The sequence below is a fragment of the Lichenostomus cassidix genome, chromosome 10, assembly GCF_008360975.1.
Source record: "Lichenostomus cassidix isolate B80296 chromosome 10, HeHo_3.0, whole genome shotgun sequence".
NCBI lineage: Eukaryota > Metazoa > Chordata > Aves > Passeriformes > Meliphagidae > Lichenostomus > Lichenostomus cassidix.
In genome coordinates, this window is record NC_139491.1 from 13,099,633 (window position 1) to 13,124,418 (window position 24,786).

The 24,786-nt window shown below is 36.0% G+C and overlaps 1 protein-coding gene across 7 annotated transcripts in view; it reads right to left on the reverse strand.

Annotated features, from left to right (window-relative positions):
• Positions 1-9,845: 9,845 nt before the first annotated feature.
• Positions 9,846-24,786, reverse strand: part of ZNF280D (zinc finger protein 280D) — a 48,155-nt gene continuing 33,214 nt past the window's right edge. For 5 of the 7 annotated variants that reach the window (XM_085070715.1, XM_085070711.1, XM_085070713.1 and 2 more), the window contains 4 exons: positions 24,666-24,784; positions 24,451-24,487; positions 18,151-18,267; positions 9,846-12,344 (listed from right to left, as the gene is read on the reverse strand). In XM_085070715.1, coding sequence (XP_084926841.1) covers positions 11,711-12,344; positions 18,151-18,267; positions 24,451-24,487; positions 24,666-24,784 — 907 coding nt within the window. In that variant the 3' untranslated portion in view covers positions 9,846-11,710. The remainder of the gene's footprint in view (positions 12,345-18,150; positions 18,268-24,450; positions 24,488-24,665; positions 24,785-24,786) is intronic. The other 2 variants (XM_085070716.1, XM_085070717.1) reach the window with 2 other exon arrangements.

A 24,786-nucleotide genomic window follows, 5' to 3' on the forward strand; every position in this document is an offset into this window, starting at 1 on the left:
CAGATAAAATTCTTTATTGAAACAAAGCAGAAGTTTCCAAACAGAAAAATAACTACAATACATATTGTTGCTGCCAAATATCAGGACCACCTGCAGTTTTTGACAAAAAGCGGCTATGTAAAATCAGCATTGTAGATGCAGTTCTAGAGTTCACACTGTCTAGTTTACTTCCCTATAAAAAGCCTGTTTGTCTGTGCCAATATTCACATGACATCCAGCCCAACAGACAATGGCTGCTCCACTGTATAGACTTCTGTATGTGTTTGTTTTTTTAAAGCACAATACATAAGGTGTGAGCACTAGAAATGAAGCTGAATGTGAAACAAGCAATACAAGAAGTGTTTCAGGATCCCCATGTGCCCATGCTGCAATTGTACACGGCCAACAGATGATGGCACCAAAATTCAGTCTGTAAGCATATGCTTCCCGGGAATTGACAAAGCTCTTGGACAAATGCATCAAATTAAATGTACTCAAATGTAGCTAAATTAAACTGCATGAAATAGACACAACTAAGCGGAGGATGGAATGCACCTTGTACGGTAAACCATCAGCCTTCCCCTCCTCCCTCTCTGCCCACATCCCAAAGACTTTGCCTTTCAAAGTGTGCATGGTCAGGGTCTGACTTCTAAGGGACACAGTGGACAGATATTCATATTAGTGGTGTCATGGTACTTTCAGCCTTTGCTAATCTTGTGCTATATACAGCAGTAAGAATGCTCTTAAAAGCACAGGCTAACTATGGACCAAATGTGTTTTCAAGAATGTGAAGCTCAATAATGCACTTCCAAATGCATAAATTGGCTGTCAGAAGTCACAAATGTACTACCCCATCATGGATATTTCCATGAGTTTCTTCAATCCTTCTCAATTGCTCTGGTTTAAACAACATCAGTTTTGGCTAGCACTTGAAAAACCATCTGGTATATAAATATTAATAAATTAATTTATGAGAAATACAGTCTCCTTTCAGTGCCTCTCAGGTGAAAATCACGTGTCGCTTTAAAAAAGCAGCAGCAGTACAGTTTTAAAGTAGTAGGAACTCTATATATGCTTTAAGACTTGATAACCTGATTAGCAATAGTATTTCTAATGGTGACTATACCTTAAAGCAGGAAGGAGGCAGGTGTAAAATAACCAAAGTACAACAAACAAACACTTCGGTGGATAACAATTTACTGTGTTTAGTCACTGCAGAGGTTTAATGGAAGCTATGTCATTTAATCTACGAGAAGTGTTTTCTGTTTGCCATATGTTCGCAGAACCATCATTAAAACTGTAATTTATTATTGGAATAAGCCTCAAAAATATTATGTCCCAGAACCAAAGGTCAGGTCAGCATTTTGTTCACGGTATTAAGCTCTGATATGCCTCAAGCCAGACAAAGAGATCCATTAATTCTGGAAGGCCAAAACCCCATCAACTATACTTGTTAGAAGTATAATTAGTAGGTTGAATTCTACAGTTCATAATAATGCTAGTGGCTACACAATTTTAAAGGGTAGACTCACTGATATTTCACAACAGGTATTTAATATTTTAAAAATACTACAAAGCTTAATAAAGGAATATAAAGAGTAAAACATTTTTTGACACCTGACACATTCATATGTTCCTATTGCCAAAATTACTGCATTGAAATTTAAAACTGCTTAAAACTGCATCTTCTGTGTTCACAGATCACTGTGAAAGCAATTTCTATAACCTGTCTATTCATCCCTTCTAGCTCATTCATTTACTGATAGGACTGTCATTTGCTGACAGACAGTAATGAAGGTATTAGTAGCTGGTTTATCCTGCTTTGTACATTTTATATACTTTTCCTCATTAAAGAATATTTTGACACATTATAACAAGACAACATTATTCTTTATGCTTGATGCACAGGTATATCTTTATACTAGTACGTGCCTATGTTAAAAAAGAGCAAAGACTTTTATTATTAGAAACTGCACTCTCTGCTTTTAAGTTATGTTAGGAAAAGGCTTTAGATGAGACGTCAAAAACTTGCTGTTCAAATATGCAAATATGAGTTATACATCATCGAAAATAATAACAAGATTCAAAACCTACCTTCATTACTCATGCAAAGTATGTTGTAGGGATTATTTTTTTTTTTGTAACTCTAAAGCTGTCTGTACTGTTCCAAAGTATGTCTTCTGTTCTATCTGACTGATGCTTCTCCCTGTATTTTGAGTATTACACCTTGGTCACTTGCTCAGGAACAGCATTCTAAATGAAAATCTGGAATGGAAATTATGAAATACTTTGTTTCTACAAGAAGTAATATATATTCTCTGCTTAATCTGATTTTCACTGAGGGCTAATTTTAGAAAACTGCTTATTCTTCATATTTCAGACTTGGATCCATTAAAATCCTTCCTTTCTCCAACCTCCCACTGGCAACTTTTTACAGGATTTTTTGTTAACTAGGTGAGAAAAAAAATATACCCTATTTACACCATGTATACTGTGTTGGTCTTCTGCATGCAGCTGAGAAGTGAAAAATTACAATAAGGGTTGGGATTAAAAAGGCCGAAGTTGCAGAGTTAAAATAGCAGTGTGTAGTTACTAGTTCCCAAAGCAGCTAGAATAAAAAGCCAGGGCAGACTAGAAGTGATTTTTTTCAGATGAAGTATTTTACCTCTTTTCCTTGAGTTACTGGTTTTTTTCCTCACAAGATCACAGATCAATTACTAAATTACTACCATCTACCCCCATCGTTGTCAACATATAAGTGATTAAGTACCACTTTATCACAAAAGGTGAGCATTGACTGATAAGAAAGCAGCCTGCCAACCTCATATACAGGCTGTAAAAATAAACATTATCATAGAATGGTTTCATAAGAAGGAACCTTATGGATCATTTAGCTCCAACCCCGCTTCAGGAACACCTTCGATTCGACCAGGCTGCCCAAAGTTCCATCCCACCTGACCTGTGGCAGTAGACAATGTTATATGAATTCACAATTCTGTCTCTGACTGTTCAGCCCTCAGTTTTACCAGCCACTGGACCTGAGCTATTTTGAGTTCACTCATGTGCAAATTCAAGGCTGGCATCCTCAGCTGCCTGCACTGTAGATGAACCAAGGCAGACAAGACTGGTTCAATAGCATTCTCAATCAGACATCAGGTGAAAACACCCATTAGGACATCTATTTACACATAGTTTGCAGAACAAAGGCCCTGGAATTAGTAATCCCTGAAGCAATGCAATACTTGCCCAATATCCGGCTAAACCCTCCAGGAAAATAAAATTAGCAAAGCCACAATTCCAACTCATAAATCAGAAGAGAGGAACTGGAGGGGCAGAGGAGGAGCCTGTGACTGGTAGTAAAGCACCAGAAGTATAAATGGAATGAAATTTCTCCACTCTTACAACGTAGCTCAGTGATGAGGGTATAGGGAAGATGAAAATCTCAGGAGGAGCTTCAAGAGGCTGCCCCTTACTGGCCACATAATAAACAATGTCTTTTGTTTCAAAAAATGCATGAGAATTATTATCATGCTCTATTATCTTTGTCCATGTTTTTATTCAAATCCAAAATACCACACTCTGTTCTTCTGGGACAAATGTATGTGTGTTCATCTATCTGTGTATTTTAGTAATTTATATAGAACTAATCCAGTGGTGTGATGAGAAATGCACATTACATTTAAATGAGCAAAGGGAATAACAAAGAAAACAGATGAATCCCATTACAGGTGTCTGTGAGGAAGAGAATACTGATGTGAAGCTCCAGTTTGAGAATTTTAACAGCTGTCAACATTAAAATATCCCAGTGGGAATTAGAAGAGTAAAGCCTCTAACAAATCTTGCAGGTTACTAATGTTTGGCCTGTGCATCCACAGAGGGTTGAAATTAATGGAGCAAGGTTTAAACTCAGTCAGTGGTTTAGGATAATTTTGTATTCTGGTAAAACTCATCATCATACAGAATGAATGCCTGTCTTTACTAAGAGAAATCTAGTAAATGTACCTTTTTCTGCCTTTTGAATGCTCAGACCAATATATGCAACAAGAGGACTAAAAGTACTGTCTCACTCTTAAATGCAGCAAGATTTAAATTGTAAGCTACTGGTAAATTGGTATTCACTTGCTTTAGTTACACCACTAGAAGTGTGAGCTAGGTTCAATAATAGAGCACACAATAATGTTCAATGAACTTAATTTCTGTTAATTAAAAAAAAAAAGAGACCCTCCTTAGAAGGAGGTATTAGCTTTGTTTATAGAAATTCTCCCCACTGCCACAAAACATGTTGTCTTACCTTCACACAAGTGCTCTCCAAAGCTCCAGCATTCTGTGCAAAGAACTATGTGGCTTTCTGCAATGAAGCACTATACTTAATATTCAAACAGAAAATAAACACTGCAGGATCCAACCTACAGCAGGATTTGGCTTTCAAGATTCAGAGACACTTGGATTTTAATGCTTGGTTCACTTACTTCAGTATTTGAAACTACAGACGTGATTCTCAAAACTTCTGTAAATAATGAACGATTCAGATTGAAAGTTTTCATCTGCTCTGGTAACAAAGTATATTCTTTCTTGTCACGTGGTAAAAGAGAATTCTCATATTGTGTTCTTCTTCTATTCATTGATCTATCCAGGTAATTTTCAGTTAGTAAAATAAATAATTACAGGTTCCAAGAAGACATAATGCTTATTTCCAGTTTTGCAACCCATTACAATACTCACTGCAGAAAAAAATGAGCTCCTCCTATGCTCACTTGCCCTTAAGAGAATAATTACAGAAATAAAAATAATAATAAAAAATATTTTAAAACTGTTGATGTTAATGTGTTTGTGAGAAAAGGAAAGGGTAGGTTTAGCTTTCTGCGCCAAAGGTGATAAACAAAGGTGGTAAAGTCAAGCCTGTTAATTGTTATTTTGAAGGTTATTCACAACTATTGGAAATGTAAGGCCATTTTTAATCACTTGCAATAAAAGGCATGTCCAAAACACATATCCAGAAACAGGTTAAGAAACATACAGATGAAAGGTAATTTGCACACACACACAAAATTTCACATTTTAATCCAGAGGTGTCAGTGTTGTAAACTGGTATTTAAAATATAATACAATTTTTGTAAAATAACCTGTTTTTCCAATTGTCTACCATCTAAGTGAGTAAGAAAGATTGGGTCCAAGAGAGACTCTCTTCCTAGACTCCACCTTCTGCAATCAAATCTAAACTATGGTTAAAACCAGTTTTTTAGCAAACTGCAATACAACACCATAGTACTTGGCTAAGCCTGCAGATCTCCAGGGATTATTAACCCTTTGCTAGTACATTTAACATATAAATTAATTTACTGCAGACTCAGAAAGCAGAAAAGAAAACACTGAAGATTTAAGGTGAATAGAGCACCAGTCTAATTTCTTAAATGAGTCAAACCTGTACAGTGGCTGGAGCACAGGGAGCACATGATACTCATCCCAAAGATGTCTGAAGGTTAAGTGAAAACACCTTGCAGCACTAACTCATCAACTGCCATGGGGAAATCGGCTTAAGTACAGACTACAGGGGATGGTTTGCAGTGTGTACTTTGCAGAATGTTGTTAGAGAAATGAGGCAGTTACAAGCATATTTGGAAGAGAAAGGACCTGACTGTAATTAGGGAAGAAGCGTGCATTAGAGGCTTTTAAAATTTAATTTGGATACCAAATCACATCTTATTTCTCTTTCCTTAACAAACAACAACAAAAAGCTTATAACTTAAAATAAGCTTCCTTAAAACTTAGAACAGCAGCTATTACTTAGCAGCTGTATTGTACTATCAACCTGAAAATACCACCCAAGGAGGTCTTGCTCCAACAAATACATGAACCAATCCCTACTATAAAGAGTTTGTAGTTCCTATGTTATAAAGACTAATTACAGGGTGAGCATAAACCACAAACCCTCCTACAAGTGGCAAAAATCTGAAAAATTAAGATAATTACAACCTTTGCTCATCCTGATTTTTGAGGCTATTTTTAGAACAGTATAGGCTGATGTGCTCTGAGCTCTTTTATATTTGCATTTAGTCCTCTGTGATTCCTCCTCTGAAATGTGTGCATATGCTGAGTCCATGTGAGATGCTACCAGTGGTGCTTGTCATAAGAATTAAATCCCTCTCAAGCTTGTTTACAGCTCAGCACTTGTCATACTGCTCCCCTGAGCTTCATGGCTGGTTGGGTTTTTTCTTTCTCTTTGGCTTTGTGAAAGATTTAATTTCTTTTTTGTTTATGTGTGTACTTACACTTGCAGGTGCAGAAAAGAAAAAAAATCACTGTACCCAGATGTTTTGAAGCTGCAGTAGCACACATACAGCTGAAATTAAGGAGAAAAACTAGCAGATAAAACCAACTTTCTCATACATTCTATAGCATACCTAATAAACCTATCATGTTACATTGACAAGACAACTCTCAAATTCCATTTTAGGAAGACCAGAACAGTTTACAGTTACTGTCTTTGCCCTTTTGCATAGAGCTTTTCAACATCTGAAGATGGTCCAATTGCTCCTATTTTCAGTTTCACTAATATCTTCTTGTCATAGTTACAGACTCCATCACCACTACAGCTACTGCAAACCAAGCTGTCTTACTTAGCTCATTGCTGAGTTTGTTGAAGCTCAGAGAGTTTCATTCAAATTTCCACCCATAATTTGAAAATTATATTGTGTTGTTAAAAAAACAACCAACAAAACACACAACAAAAAAACCCCCAAACAACCCTCTTGCTTCTGTACTAATAGAAGCCATTGTCTGCATTGCCTGTTGGGACTCCAGTTCTGCTCTCTCATACTGCATCTAGTTAAGCATTTCTCCATTTCACAACTGTCGCTGGTTAACCCTGCATTTCATTTACCCCAACACAGCCCATAAAAGGGTGAAAATACTAATGAGCTGTTGTTTCATAGACACCTACTGCAGCCATTCCTCTACACACAGAGCAATGGCTTGTGAGCTTCACCTTCACAACAGGTGCAGGCAGAGCCTTTCCCAGTCAGTAGAAGAGCTGCTCATGCCTTTGCCCCAGCTCAGCACAGGTATGGAGAGCCTTTCCACATGCACCTTCCCAGTCAGTTCAAGTTCATTCACACAACTATGTGTGCAACAAAAGAATTCTTCTGTGGACTTTTTTTTAATCAACTTTTACCTTTTAACATTTCTAGTCATGCACAATTTGCAACACAGAACTTGCTGATGATGGGAATAATGAAAATACAAGCATCTGATGCAGAACCCACTGGAATTTTAAAGGGCACTCTTGTGAAACCTAAACAGATGAATCTGCTTTTTTTTTAGCTGTTTTCAGCTTCAGTAACTTCCTCTAGAGCTCCACTGGACACTATGTGGAAGAGCCTGATCAATGGTTCTGTGACATGACCTCTACAATCACATCACTCTGCCTGCTGGCATAGTGGGGAAGTCAATTCTTTTACTTTTATACCCATGTATTTGTTGGTTTTTCTCTGGACTTCCAGCAAGTGTAAACAGCTCCTGCTGTTCACGTTCAGCAGGGAAAATGAAAGATAAGAGACCTTAGTGGGTAATACAGGTTAGGTGCAGAAAGTGCTTTTCACCTCCCCTGAGCTAGATACTGCAATGATATATATTTTACTTGATGGATAGGAACTATGTTTGGACCAAGTGAACTTTGTCAATTAATGATCTTTAACTAATTGGTGCACATTATACTCAAGAATATGAGTTTATAGTCAGATCAAATCTCTGTGCTGTGAAGTGACTGGTAACAGGTTTGTCAGATGCTGCACAGAATCTCATGTTTCTTGATTAAAATGTCTGCTCTCATTAACCAAATTCTCATTAAATAAAAGACTAAAAGTAGAAGCATTTTGCTTGCATGTTCTGTATTCTACTCACAGTAAAGTTTCCATTTGCTGCTGGTTCTTATTGATCATTCATTGCAATGAGGCATCTTGATAATCCAATGATACTCTTTGTTTGCTGCTTTGTATTTTCTCTGGAGATTCTGTTCAGAATTATGATCAGCTTTAGCATCACCTATAAGGAAGAGAATATGGCTGTTATTGCAGGGAGTCAGTTCAGAGTGGATATTTTAGGATATAGCCAGTTCAGAGTGGATAATTAAGGATAAGCAAGAGATTGACCTTTAAAACATTTTTTCATAGTTCCCTCTACCTGTTCCCTGTGTGTTTTGCAGGGTAGCATACATATAAGAGATGTGACCAAGAAATTCTCCTAACAGTGCAAGTAGATTGTAAGCTCTCTCAAACAATACCTTTTATTCTGATGGAAAGAACCAACATGTTTGTGAGGACAGTGAGAACACATTAAAGAAAGAATACATTAATATAAATCACAAATTATGTGAGTAAACAACAGATATAGTTTTATTACTGCCAAAATACAAATGGCAATTAAGAAGCAATATGCTAAAAGCTTCCAAGATCCCACTGCTGAGCAGCAGTTCCCTAGTGCACTTAAATAACTCAGTGATAGCCTGGAGTCAGGAAGAGGTCCACTTCTATGCAGAATTCTTTTTAAATTTATTTCATTTCAACAATGAATAAACCTTTGCATATATAGCCATATCCATGAATCAAGTGTACTAGGAAGGGACAGCTTTATCCTGGTGGCAGTGCACAAGCCTAGCAACAGTTTGAGAGGCACAGCTGTCCTGGACAGGAACAGTGCTTCCCAGAGCCCTCAGGGAGCCCTAGTTCCTTACTGCACATCTCTGCTTTTGTGGAAAGTGGAGATGAAATCCTATTTCCCTCCACTGAGCAGCTCACCTAGTGAGAGCTTGGATTAGCAAGATGCCCTAATTCAAGTACAATGGCAATTTTAGAACAAACTGCTTAGAAAACTTTATGCTCAAAATAGCCCAAGGATTGCTGCTGAACTCCTCCCATTTTTAATGTGACAAAAAGCAAGATCCCCTTTTTGTTTTATTACTCTGTTCATGTACCCTCACTGAGGGACAGAGAACTGTCCTTTTGAACTACATTAAAACTGGAATAAACATTTTATTAAAAGCAAGAATCATTCAACACAATCATAAAACATACTTACCTTTTTTGTAAAGGGCATATGAAGGATACATTAAAATACACAGGATTCAACTAGATAAAGTTAGTTCACAAGCTGCAAAAACCAACACTAATCAAAACAAACAGAACAACTAGGTATAAATTTGCCCTACACAAAAATTTTGAAGTGGTCTGTAACAAAGTTCTGCTGTGCCAGCCTAAGGTCACAGTCTTTAGTGGAATATTAGTATATCCAACAACATAAAAAAATAACTGCTTTCTGCATGCCATGCCAGCATATAAGTAACAATGCTTAATGCCAGCAGAAAAGCTGTAAGATCTTTCATTTAACATTTTGCAGAATACAAGCATAACTCTGGATTCTTTATCCTGACCTTTAGTTTCTGAGTCCTTCTAGAAGTAAAGCACCACAGAAATGAGATTTAACAAGTATTGCCCAGGGTTCTTCTCTCACTCTCCCAGGAAAAAAAAAAAAAGCAGACATAGTTTTGTTACAAAAGCTTTCTTGTTTAAAATACATAACCCATACTTAGAATTCAGTATGTGCTACAAGTGGATTTTTTTTTTTTCTGTGTTTACTCAGCCATTACTTTCAAGAAAATCTGAACCACAAGTCAACCAAAGCTTCTCTCCCAGGCTGCACAACGCAATCAGTCACTGATTACACTTGAGGAAGATCCAAGTGACTGAACATTCAATGATCATAAACTAATAATGACTGCAGATTTCTATTAAAATGTCAATAATGTAGACAGTATACACACAGCACATGACTTCCTTAAAAATAAGCATTATATAAACATGAAGACATCAGACTTTGGTTAACCAAACCACTATTTAATGATTTCACTAAAATCTTTAAAAAACAAAAGAATAATGCAACTTATTCTTCTCAGTTTTTTCATGTGTCTTGATATTTGAAGTTCTTCAAGTGGCAGATCTCAAAGAGCTGTGAGTACATAAACTGTTCCACTTTTCTTCTTTTAAATGTCTTCTACACAGTCTTGGATGACAACGAAGATGCAGTCCCAAGATTTAACTCATACATCTCTTTAGAACTTGAAGGAACTCTTGAGACTGTTGAGATCTGATTTATTTAGAGGGTCCAATAGTAAGCTGGATGGTCTCCAGGTTTTAATACTGTTAGACTTAGCAGTTGAGCTCGGTGAACTTAAGAAGACAGAGGAGACTTCAGTTGCAGGCCCATGGGCCAGAAAAATATCTGTATAGTCTGGAAAGGTTAGCACTATCACAATACACAGGTACAAATAAATGTTTATGCATAGGCACTTGCTCATTTAATTCTAAAATAAAACAAACAAAACAACCAAACAAAATCCCCAAATCAAACATATGTCTCAAATTCACAATACTGAAGTCACTTATTTTCTGGGAACTGTCACTAAATCTTTTTTAAAAATGGGAGAAGGCTATGCCCAAAGTTTCAAGCTGAGCATAAAATTATACACAAAGACAAATTTTTGTTGCAAATATTTACTCAAAAAGTAATAATTTACAGCAGTGCTTTAACAGCTGTTCAAAACATTTAACATTCATTAAAAACAAAACTGTAAGTCAAAAGCACATTCTGAATGTTTCAAATGAAGAAATGAAATCAAAAGAGCAAGCTACTGTTAATCAAATGCATTCCTAAATCTAGCTAACTAGAAGACCAAAAAAAACCCCAAACCAAAAAACCCAAACCAAATCCAGCAGCCATCTTTCTGCACGTAACTTAGACTACAAAAAGTCCTGAAATTGAACTGTACAATTCTACTTTATATGCCCTTGTGTCCTATTTTTAAGTTAGCCAGTAGCAGCTGCAAAATGGCAGAACGCATGCCAGGTGGTGTTTCCAGTTTGGAGTTTTCCTTATTTTTGCTTAAAACCATTTTTACGTTAAAACATACTTTGGTGTGACTTACAGACCATTCCTACAGGTCTACATCTAAGAAAAATTAAATCAAGGGTAAAAGCCTAATAGCTACAGTACTTTCAGCATTATGTTCTATTTTTTACAGTTATGTTCAGTATTTCTGCACAGCCTGCACAGTGAAAACCCCACAAATATATATTTTTATTGTAATAATTTCACTTTCACTGAAAGTTTATTAAGGTAAGTTTACAGCCTGGCAGGTTTACACCTGTACAGAGATGCACAGATTCATATACTTCTGTTTACATGCTTTTACAGACAGGAATGTGACACCAAGTCCCAAGGTTTATATTTATCTAAACTATCAGCAGACCAATAACCTTCATTACAAGTGTGCTCCATATCAGAATCAAAAGTGAATTCCTATTCAATCCCCAGTTCAATGATATTCACACTGAAGAATTTAGAAAAATACTTTCTGGGCAAACAAATCACCTTATCCTGGGCTAGTTAACAATAAAAAAATTAGAATTCATACCTCTTTTCAAGTATCAATCTAATAATGTATCACATCCAAGAGACAGGAAGATATATTTGAACGTGTTACCTTTTTTAAGCCTAATGTAAATTCAGCCATACATACACATACATGCTATCTCCATATGCAAACTTCCCTTTGGTGTCTCTTTCTCTTCTCCTCCTCCCTTTAAAATTCTTAATATTTAGCATCCATGAGCACACTCATCAGGAATGGTCCATGGTGTTCTTAGCACAGTTTGTAACAAACAAGAAAATAAACACAATTTCAGCTTGCTTCATTTGTATCTGTCTTGTTTACAGTTGTTTCCATTCTGCTGGGATTGCTTTCTCTGGAAGTCTCATCTATTTGTTCGGCGAGCTGTCCTGCTTTCTTTGATGAAGGCGCGACATTACCTTTCTGGAGAATTTCAGTAGCTTCATGCTCTAGTACTTCTGATGGAGTTAAAGGCTCCAAATGAATACTGCCTTGCTCACTGATGTCTGAACTAACGGATTCGGGTTCATCCCTCTTTCTCAGGAACTGCTCAAAACTGACATCTTCACCCAACGTCAGCTTTAAGTCCCTCACGTTCATTGCTGATAGTGTCGTTTCGTTCAAAGTACGCACTTTAGTCTGCTCGTTCAGGACAATGTCATCTGAACTTTGGCACGTTTTCAACTCACTTTCATCATCAATACACTTTTGTTTCTCATCGAGTAACTGTTTGTTATTAGCTGAATCACAGCATGATCTTTTCTCATGCAAAGAATTCTTTGAGCTGTTGCCAGGGAGTTCCAAAGTAGGAACATTTTGTGTATTTGACGGTGATGAGTCTTCACTCTTTCCAACGGATGCAACTTTTTTAGTTTGATTTCTACTGCATTCTTTTGTTTCATCTGAAGAGTCATACTCTTGTTTGCTGAAAAAAACCAAAACAAGTTATTTTTAGATATAATTCTAATATATTTTTATTATAAATGAAATTAAGCAATGAATGGCTATACTCTGAAAAGTGACAGTCAGAGTGGTATTGAAGATTTCCTCTTTGGGATTTGTCACAAAGCTTCATACCAAGAAAGGCAGAATTTAATTAACAGCTGCATTTTTCTTATCTATTTAAAAACTCAGCTTTGTATTTAGCTGTCAATTAGTACTCTAGTTCTTGCATTTCAGCTCCAGAAAGGAAGGTTGTTGCCTTTGTGTGACACAAGGAATTCCCCAAAATAACACCTATAGCTCCTCTACCTGCACAGCCTCTTTGACACAGATGCAGATAAAATTGCTTTATACCTTTATACCACCAGTTGACTCTGCAATACTCATGAGAATAAAGCTAACAGCTGGAAATCTAAATTAACAAATCTAAAATTTATTCGAGCAACCACAATCTGGATTCACTGAAAAAGTCAATCTGTGAAGTAGCATTTTCAGTTACCTTTCAGAGTAAAACTGTGTGTTTATAAAGAAGAAATACAGAAAAAAAAAAAAAGAAATTGAATTTTTCCTGTAAAGATTAAATCTGGTAGAAGTTTAGCATAATTTTTAATGAATCCGAAGTTTTTCAGAATAAGCAGATGGAATTACCTAAAATGATAATGGTGACAGACAAAAGAAAGGGTGGGATAATAAAAGTAATCCAACAATATTCCATTTCCTACTTCTGCTCTAAGTCAGATGAATAATTTGAGCAGGAATAAGATACTGTTGGGATATCCTTCAGTGTTGAAATCTTACTAGTCACTGGGGTAGTCATAAGAATCTTTTCATCCTGTTACACTGACTTGTCATTCATAATAAGGAATGAACTCAACAGACAGGCCAACCTCTTTACCAAACTGCAACCTATATTTGCTACTTTTGTTAAACAGAAAGCTTAGGGTTCGTGGGTGTTTTTTATTTAGTGGACTAGCTTAAGAGTAGATGACATTCTCAAATATACAGTTTATCTACCCATGTTCTTCTCTCTCAATTGTCGAGAACGAAAAGGGCAAACCAGGTCATACTGGAGAGAAAACTCAAGACTATATTCCAGCAGAAAAGCCACTGCTCAGAAGCACCCATCAGCTGTAGCTGTTATGTGCTTTGCCATAACTGTTCCTAATTTCCTCATCTATTCCAGAGAAACACTTGAGTTATACAGAACCACATAAACACTAGTTCAATATTTAGAATTGTTTACATATGAAAATCTAGTCAACACTTCATGAATCAATGTATATAATGTACAGCTACAGCTGCTATTTTCCAACAAGCACCTTTAAGGCAAAAGGTAGTTGCAGAGCTAACAGGCATAGTATTGTGCTTTATGTGGGAAGTTTTGAACCCAGATATGCAAAAACAAACAAAAAAGTTTTAAATAAAGAGATGACTAATGCCTAATTATCCACAAAGAGCAGTGTTTCCTCACTGAAAAACCCAAATGGATTACTCACATGTGTATACACACACAGAGACAAGATTCACATCAAGAAATTCCTCAAAGGACAAATATGCCCTTAACATATAAAACAAATTGATCACAATCTTCCTCACCTTCTAGTAACCAAAATCTCAGCTTCATCCAAACCCAGCCCCTTATTCTCACTCATTTTTTGGCAAAACACAGAAGGAAGTAGTCAGAGAAAAACAAAAATGTATATATTTATACATATATATATTACTCATGCAGAAAAAAAGATGTCTCATCAGCATACCTTCCTGTGAGTAATTTATAACAGTGAAATACAAAAATAAAATTGAAAAAGGTTTTGTGCAACAATCACATCACAAAAACAATTATCCACAAACAACAGTGATCTTTCAGATTGTTAAGCACAACAGTAAGTTCCTTTAGATGGAACAGTTCTCCAATGAAACAATTGACCTCTGCTGAGAATTGCAGATGAATCAGCAGACCCTAGTGATTATGATGCACTAAAATCCACAATAAAAAGAAAAATAATACAATACTTCAAGAATTCTTTCTGTTAGTATGTCAGTAGCTGAAAAAGAAAAGCCTTCTATCCAGTACTAGCAATTAAAAGTACTCTTAGTACTCCATGTGCAAAAAGTACTGGTTACAGTGTAAGAAAACCAAAAATTCAGGCATCAAAAACACAGGAGAATGAGAGAATATTAACAGCTGTATTATCTAGAAAAGAGGATGTCAGTGAACAGCTAGAATGCAAAATCTGACTTCTATTTAACGAACCCAATGAGTCCAGGTTCTAAAGCACGACCCAAACCATGACCTGACCAGCAATCATGGGATATACTAATGAACTGGCTGTCATAGAGTCTATCTGAAATCAGGGCTTAGAATGAGATTAATTCAAGGGAGCAGCACAAGGCATAGCTCTGAATTCAAGAGATGAGTCTACCACGTACAAACATACACCCACCACAGGATACAGAAGCTTAAAAATTATTTTGTTTTCTTTCTTTTTCATTGTACAGAAAATGCAAGATTTGAGTGTCAAGTGAGGCTGAGGAAAGCTAGGCTCTTATCATTGTTTCAAAACCCTACTAGCTCAAGTTTTATGGCGTAGTTTACAGTATTTTATTATTTTATACTGGTATTTCATATTAGCATTTTAAAAATAATTGAGAGACAAATTTACAGCATGAAAGAAAAAAACCCAACCCTGTAAACAAATGACATTTACACATGAACATACAGAGTAGTTGCAAACTGTGTGCAAACACTCCCTTAATTCTGTGAAAAACTATTTCTCCAGGTAACAAAACTTGTATTACAGCCACATTTACATTAACAATTAGGTGTGATCCATTCCTTATTGTTACCACATAACTAGTTTGGTTAGAAGGCAGTACTGGGGCATGCAAACCAATTTATTTTTTGAGGAAAATGAGCTGGAAGCTCTGATCCACAAATGCTCCAACTCCTAATGGAGCAGAGTTCTCAAGAGTCCAAACCAACACAGGATGTTCCACACAGCTCTGCAGGAGTGCACAGCACGAGCACTCTGTCCAGGGAACATCAGTCTGGTCCAAAATAACCCCTCTGAACCACAGTGCAGTCAACATGCAGCATTTTCACTGTCACCTGCTTTTATCTACTAATCTGCTTCTGGAACACTAATTACTTGCTAATATCAACATCACTACAATGGGTTAATAACAGATCAGAGTGCTTGAGGACTGCTAATCTCTAGTGCCAAAGCTACAAGACTCCAAATGTCTGCCTAAAAGCCTATGAAATAGCATCAAACAAAGTTTTTATGAGAAAGCACAGAACAGATTTATATATTGAAATTATTTTTGTCTACTGAGAGACAAGAGTAAGAAGAAGTGGCACACCATATTCAACTAGAATTACACTGATCATTTACTAATCTGTAGCCTAAAGACAGAGGTAGCTTCCAATACCTGAACCATTTTGTCCCAATTACTAAGAAGCCTTTTAAGTGAAGGCAAAACTTCAAATAATTTGACCCACACTGCATATTACAGAATAAAAAGCAATGAAGCAGCCAGAGATACTCTGAAAGCAGTCTTTTTTTTCTTTAAAGGCACTATAAATGTCTATGTAACAAATAACCACACTTATGTTTTTGACTAAGTTTTTAAAGATTAAGTTGGCACCAACAATTGTGAAAGATTACTGACTGGGATAATATACTTCAGGCTGTGGAATCTGGAGTAATATGAAGTATAAGTCCACCCACAATATGTGCCAAAGAAAGTGCAAGATTTCAATTATTTCCCCAGACTGGCATAATTTAAGTGTATAGCTGTATGTAATTATTAGGTACCCAATAATTTCACATATTTGTTCCAGTAAGAATTTGGTTGAGTATGCTTTCCATAAATGACACAGGTTTTTAAAGGCCTAAGAAATAGTCAAAAATTAACCTTTTATACTGTATTTTAAAAAATGTGTCCCAATTGCCCCAGTAATACTGTTAACTCACAGACAATATGATTTAAGAAGTTTCTTTTAACCATCTGGTCAATTTTTTTAATATCCAGTGAATCTTGACTAATTTGCCATTTAAGTATTACTTAGAATGTGTTTTGACACTTGGAACCTAAATTCTCCACATCTTCTTGAGGAAGTACCTTACAACTGCCATTGAAAATTTTCTATCATAGGAAATGTTATGAAAATACTAATCAAACATTTTTTGCCCAATTACCTGATAAATAACACAGCATGTGTTATTTAATGTACCTGATTTCAAGATGCAGCTGATCATTGTATTTACCTCTCAAAAGCTGTTGTTTCTGTTTTTCCTTCAGATAAACTAGGTCTTGACATTTTCTGTAATAATTAATGATATTTATTTAATTTTGCGTTATTGAGTAACTGATGACAATATCAAGTTGTAGAAATATTTTCACACTGACATTCCCATGAATCTGTTATGTAGCAGAGACCAATCATGGATCTCAGTACAGATGTTTCCAAATAGTTTTCCGAATTAAAAGAAAAATCACCCAAATACACAGAAACAAAGCTAAACTAGAAAGCAATTATTGTAGCCTTTTTCATAAACACATAATTTCAATTATGCCTTAGTGAATAGGATGAAAACTAAGTCTGGACAGTTTTATATCTGGACAGAAAAATCTGAACTAAACTTGTGTTTTGCTAGCACCAAAAAGGGCAAAAAAAGTGAAAGAAAAGCAAGTTGAGGTTAATGCATTTTTTAAGCATTAGTTTTTGAGCCCTACAAATGCTATTACATTAAGTGTAAACATAGTGAAGGCTCAAGAGAATGCTTGTCACAGAAGAAACTTTTGAGTCTCTTTTAAAACTTATCCAATGAAATAAACTTTTTAACTCTAAAGAACATGAACAAATTCATTTTTGCCTTCCATCTTTAGAACAGCAGAAAAGCACATGAATGAAAACTGCCATTTAGAAACAGCCAACCAGGGTTCTAAAAGCATCTTCTACACTACTGTGCATCTTACTCATGTGTTATTCTTATTTAGGAAATTCTAAGTGCCTAAGTGACAAAATTAATGACTTACATCCTTTTTTCTGTCTGAATACAACTGTAAGTTAATTTTGGTTCAAAAACAGGAGAGCTCACTGTATATAAAGACGAACATTTAAAATTATTATTAGTATCACCTCTTCCAAACTGTGTAAGCAATGCTACATCCATTTGTATTACTGGTTCCCCAGCACCCTAAGGGTCTGTCCTTTGACCTCCTGCTGTGTATTTCAGCAAACAGCCAAAATGTCAAGCATCTGGCTGCAGCAAATAGCAGGCATTCCATGGCACCTTGGAAAAACCAAGCAGAGGTTCCACATGGCCTAAACCACACAGACAGAGCAGCAGCTCACTGTTCTGAAAAGTCTCACTTCAGATGCCATGTAAGCTCAGCCAGTTAGCATCAAAGTAGCTTTTTCTGTCTGTATTCTCCATCTTTTCTAACTGTAAGGGCTACACTGTGGGGTTTGAGCTTTTTATGTTTTTACTTGGGTTTAGACAGAGGATGTCATATTTTTTGTTTTACTTTTTAAATGAAAGTCAGTGTTGTGGAACACGATTTTGTGGAGGAAAAAAAAAGGCAAATTTGACATATTCCATAATGCTGAAAGACAATATGGGATAAAAAAAGGAGAAACTAAGAGAAAACAAACCTGAAATGGTAATGGAATCTACAGAAAAGGTGTTACTGTGTAAGAGAATCTTTCTTAACACTTTCTGAATGAAAATGAGTGGTCTTCTCGTTTCTACAAAACCATTGCTTCTGTTAAAGAAACTCACCAAACCCTTTGCACTTTGGAAAGCTGGCAAGCAGGGTTACAAGACAAGTCTTTCCTAGGTCTGGGGACTTCTCCCACTCTCTTACCATCTGGGATTTCTGTAACATGATTGCCCTTTCTGAAGGGTAACAGAAAAACAACTCGTTAAAAAAAGAACTGTAAAATCAGAATCCAAAGATGATATTTTTAAAAAAACTTTAAGAATGTGAGATCATTTAGATTTCTGATAGGCCTCAAAAAATCACAGATCAGAGTCAATATTGATCCAGATCTCATAGTTATCAATTTCCAAGGTCCCTGAATATGAGGCTACATAAGGAAAGCAAACCATTCCTTCATTGAAGGCTGGCATTCAACTCAACCAAAGGGACTGACTACATCTCTGGTATGGCAGACCCACCAAAGGTGTGCCTCTGACACTGCCCAGCTTTCTGCAGGAAAACACAGAAAGCTGGATTCCTGCTCTATGCAAATCTTCTGAACACCATGACCAGTAATAAAAGTACAGTTAAAAAAGAATTGTTAAAAAAGAACTGTCGGATCTTCACACTAGATACAAAATTCTATCATAGTATCATAGAGATACTCTGACTAAGTGCAAAAAAGACAAGACATCACTACCAACTTATTCTGTCTCTCAAACGGAGATTTCAGCATGGATAATGAATTAAGATTCAATGTTTTAAAATACTGCATGGTTGAAATAGAGATAAGGACAAAGATACAGTTAGAAAGCTATTTGGTAATCTGAAATGGATTTTTAAACTTGATACTTATGCTGAGCCTAAACATACTTCACTGCAGAATTCTGAAGTGTTTTATTGGGTGTACAGAAATTATAAGATAAACTTGTTCCAAGTGACCTCTTCCAGCTATCTTGCCTCAGAAAAACCAGGAGGCAACAGTCTTAAGATGGTGAGCATTACTTTTATTCTAATTCTACCTGAGGAATGATCTCCTCACCAGAAAGGCCTTTTAAACCATGAGTGAAGTATTTTGAGATCTGAAATGCTAAATTAAGTGCATAAAGCTGCCTGACAAAAACACTACACAATATAAGCTCAGTTTTCTTTTGTTTGTCCACAAAAACCCAAATACCCAGAAAAGAGCTGTAGTTTACTTCAGGACAACTGTAAAACATTGCAGATGACCTCCAACTACTACTTGGAGGAGAGGCTTCCCACAAAATACCTTTACAGGCACAGTCCATACATGAGATGAGCTATAAATTATTTAAATTTATTGACTTTGAAAACCACATTAATTAAACAGCTTATCACAACATCACTAAAATTGATTTTCTGTGTTTCTATAAGAAAATGTTATCACAGAGATAGCAAGAACTATCTCCTCCAAAACTTGTTAAGTCATCAGTTCTAATAAAATCTAACCTTTCAAAGGTTTCTTATAGAAAAAAAGAAAAACCAAACAAACCCCTCAAAATTGCTTATGCCTGTATGTTCTTTGTTGATGCTGCATTAAAGGCAAATTTTATCTGCTGAAGTATGGTGCTGCCTCTATTATATTTAGATAATGTTATTAATCAAAAATTAAATTATTCACGACCTCAGCAAGTCTTAATGGTTGTCTACAGGGTGCAAAATACTTGACATAAAAAAACAGCTTTACCACTTAAATTTTATGAAAACTGTATACTAATATTAGATTGATCAACCACAAGTATTTTCCTAAATCCAAAAGAGCAGCCTAAACCCAGACCTTTTAAAGAATTTAAGCACATCATGTCAGCACACCATTAATACCTTCTAACCAACCTAACCAACAACTTGAACTATAGCATAAACAATCACTTATAATTACCTTAATTTGCAACAATAGATGGCAAAAATAGCTACAAAAAAAGGATTAGATTCAAACAACAATTCTGCTGTAGCACTGTATAGATGCCCTTCTAATTAAAGTTAGAGAAATAATCAGGGTAAATCAAATGAGAACACTTTTTTGGGTCAGGGACTTTAAGTACTCTGAAGCATGTTCAAGATTGGCCCTTGCAAATATGGTCCAATACGATGCATTACTCATGTAAATTGTTGGGAACATAGGAGAGATTTAATACTAACTCAGGCAAGTTTGTTTGCATGATGTAGAAGTGGTTTCATGTTATGAATTTTCCACATGAGTAACTTTTCCGAGACCCTCACACATGGAAACAGGATGTCACAAGGCCAATTAATTCTACATGAACTATTTCCACAAATCTCTCAAATCTGTAAGTAGCCTATAAGTGTCTTAAATGCAAGTCTGAAACTTAAATTTCTGTAGCAAAGCTGTAAAAGAACCAAGGGATTAATATTCCAGATAAGCACTCAAAAGACACATAATTCATACAACTTCAAACCCAAGTGTCTATCTAGTGTAATTTCTGGGAAATTCTTAGAGAATGATCCTGAAAGCCACAAAAACCTGCAATCACATTCCATTCTTGTTGTTGTCGGAAACCTGAATGAAAGTGAAATACAGATTCAACTTGCTCTGAAACGAACAGCATGTTCACAATGAAAACACAAACCCACTATGCTTTTTTGAATGCTGCTGTGTCAAAACAGAATTAAGTCCTGCAAGAAAAACCTGTAGTAGGTAAGCGATGCTTGAAGCTGAACAGCAGCATTCAAGATGGAACACAGCTTCTGTCAGAAGAAAAAAAAGTAGCAAAAAGAACAAGACTTTAGAATACCGAGTGTGCAGATGCTCAATCACAAAATATGCAGAAGAGACAATGGATGACAGGATCCTTGCCATTGTTAGCAATACTACAATGGCTGCAGAAGCTCACTATCACCAGACCTGTGACTGATTACTAAAAGTCAAGAGGACGAAAATACTGGTCAAAGTGAATAAATCTCAGAATTTGATTATTCAGAAAAAGAAAATGCTGCAAATCAAGAACAGCTTGCATTCACCAAAAGTGACCTGTTATAACTAGGAAGTTACATCAGTGACTGATCCTTGAGTGAAGTAAACTTTATTATGTTGCTTGCAGGTTAGTAAATGAGAGAGTCAATCAAAACATATCCACTGTAAACAGGAGGCTGAGTTTGGAGGAACATTAGATGCTCATCATGGCAAAAGGAAAGCTCATCACATATCCAGACAACCTCCTGATGGATTAACTTGTCATAGAAAATTTAGAACTGGAGATGAAGTCAGAAGCAGCAAATGTCTCAGCAGCTTGAATAGGGCATCCTTGAAAAGATGAGAGATGATACCAAAAGAACAAGGTGTGAATAGAATGAACTGGAACTGTAGCTGCTCCACCCTCAGAATCAAGGCTCAAATGTATGTGCTTCCATCACATTCTTTCTTCCTCTCACAATATTTTGGAGCAAAAAGAAACTTAGCTACCAGAGAGCAAAGCAGCTAATAAATTCCTTTGGCCAAGATTCAATTTGTATAGTTACATGTGACAGAAGTCATTCAAAGCATATTTTGCCACTATATACCATGAAGCCATTGGCAGAAAAAAATGCAACTTACTTGTTTATTAAATAGATCAGGACTCTTATGCCTTAGTGAACACCCAAAAAGAATGATAAAGCCTTTTAGTTTCACAAGGTGGGGTCAAGTTCAGAACAAAATGGGCTTTGATGTCAACCCATATACATCACCATTTACACACTACTCTAGCTTGGGATGATATTGATAACTGGAGCAGGAAAGAAACACTGCACATGAGCAGCAAAGAAACACTGCATCACGTAAGTGAAACTCCGGGTAAGCCTCTTTTCAACGGAGTACAGCTCTCAAAAAGCTGTAATCAGTGCTGCAAAGCAGAGAACATTATCAAAAAGGCCCTCTGACTACAATATTGGGAGAAAAGACCAGACCTGCTGTCTAAAAGATGCAAGAAGAGAATACCACAGCTTCAATGCATGAAGAAAAAGGAAAAGGTCTGGTCAGATCCTTGTTTGCTTACATACCAAAATAATCCCAAGCTGGACTGGGTTCAATTTTCTGGTCCACAATGATGTATCAGTGAGCCAAGGCAGTATAGGATACCTGCTCACTTTCAACTGCCCTGCAACAAAAATGTCTGCTGTCAGTTCATTTAAAAATATGTTAATGGTTGTGCAAAGCAGAGTTGAGCGTTAGAAGAGTACTCGCATAGTTATTAAATCTTATTCTTTCAGCACAAGGTGGATCACCAAATAAACAAGGAGACTTTTATACAGAGTAAAAATTAAAAAAACAAATTCTGCTGGAACATCCCCAGCTAGACTATCTGTATTACTAATGGCAGGATTCTGATCCAAAGACAGGCTCTGTAACAGTGCAGAGTTCATGGAACATGTCTGATCATTAGCAATAAAGATGAGTTTTACAACACATAAAGACAATCCAATATACAATAAAAGACACAAAAAGATAACATCTGACAGATGCAAGAGAAGATCCAAAAGACTCAAGATTGTAATTGTGAGTCATTGTTTCCAACGATGAAGTGATTCTGAAGAGCCCCATAAACAAGTCATCGAATTATGGGTCAAAGAATTGCAAGAAACATTGACAGATCATTGGGAAACTATACAGAAAAAGTTCTGACTGTTGTCTGCAAGTTCCTCTTCTTCCAAAGCAACCCAAGAGTACCACTAAGAACCATGCCACCAAAAGATTACCATTTTTGTTTGCACTCTGTACAGCAAATTATGAATTAAAAAATCTGCTACACAGGTGTACTCATACCCTTTGGTTTAGCAATTATATATTCTTGTCCAAAGTATCAGAGAACTAATATATGGAACAGGACAAGATTTACTGAAATTAATGAAGTCTATGAGCCTGACCATTTCAAAACGCACCATCACAGACTTTGTATCATTTCATGTGGTACTATTAACTTACTTTATGTCAGCATCAGAAGTCTCAAAAATAATGGTTATCTGTATCTGTCCTAATCTAACATCTTGCAAAAACAAACCTGCATATATTCTTGACTTTACTTCAAATCTTTTCAGCGCTCACCCATCTGTTTCTGAGTAATACATATATATCCATATATGCAACACTTATATATTTCCATATATCTCTGCAATATATTCAAGTCAGCAAGATCCTTTTGCAATACTGACAACAGCCTGCCACAGCTGTACATCCATTTAGCCACCATTCAACAAGTCTTTAACCTTTCCTTCCATACAGTTCAACAATTATTAATTCCCAACACCTAATGACAGCTCCAAACAGAAAAGCTAAGGTTTTCCATCAGTATCATAGCTCAACACTTTATTTTCTCATTGTTTGAGTTTCACTGCAAGCTAAACTACGAGAGAACACCCTCTTACTAGCCACCTTTATGGAAACTAAGAGAGAAAACACTTAATAAATATTAAATAATCTATTTGGGATATTTCCAATACTCAGTGAAAGCTGATTTATGCTTAGAGGCGTAAGCACTTATTGCTTTGTTGGAAGAGTTCTCACTATGCATGAGACTAAATTCCTTTCAGAACCCTGCTATAGGCTAGATGGACTCAATCAGGGTTCAACCAAGTATCTTTCTTTGCAGTCTAATTGACATTTCTGATTCTGTCTTCTGAAGTGGTTGGAAGACAACACAAACATTTGACTTAACGGACACACCTCCAAACCTTGAATTAAGGCATAAACAGGCTCATAAACTACACTGTAAAGTCTCAGAAACTGTTCCAGGATAATCAGGGAAGGTATGGCATGTCTGATTTTTCTAAGGTTTGAAAGAAACCAAACTAACACAATCTGCAACACAGTCTCCACAACTGAAGGCTCTTTTTCAAATCCTCAGAAAACCCTGATTAACACATACTAATTCTTCTTTGAAAGTCAGAATAAAAAAGCTAATAGAAAACAGTATACCATTGTCATATAAAGAACATAATTTTGAAAATAATTCCTAAATATTTTTAAGTATTAAGACTGAATTAGTCCTACTTCATTACTCATATTACATAAAGAACATAAACCACTAATTTGATAAAGCTAGTATTAAAGAGAAGTAACAGTCTCACTGGGTGGACGACAGGTCAGAATTGAGAAGTTCCAACACTGCAACAATTATTTATGTCCCTCCAAACTGAACAAAAGCCTGATTTTGCTTTAGCTGCAATAGGTAATTGTTTTCTCTCTTCATTCTTAAAATTGTGGACATGGCAAGATGAAAAAGCTCTAGTACAGCAAGGGCCTGTGTTCATCCACACATTCTAAATTCTATGAAATTCAAAAGAAACACAAGTTCAAAGTGAAAATTTTGCCCGTCTATCACTAAATTAATAGAAAAAAAAACATTAAGCAGTAAAATAAAACTTACTGAGACACTTGTGCAGCAGTTGGGGTATATGCAGAAACTGAAAATAGAAACAAAGGATTTAATTACAAATATTTTAAAATGTGGAAATACAGAGGTACTCACAGTGAAACATAAGTACAGAAATAATGCAACTCAACATATGACTGTAATAACACAAGAGACATCCACGTGTAAGTATTAATATATTGTCTAAAAAACACAACACGTGTACTCACCTTTCTCCATAATGACTTGACAAGTATGAGTGTAGTTCTCACTCAGATGTGTGGCCATGCTATCCAAGTTAGAAACATCAGCCAGGAAATCACAGTTAAGACACACCACAGTCACACCTCT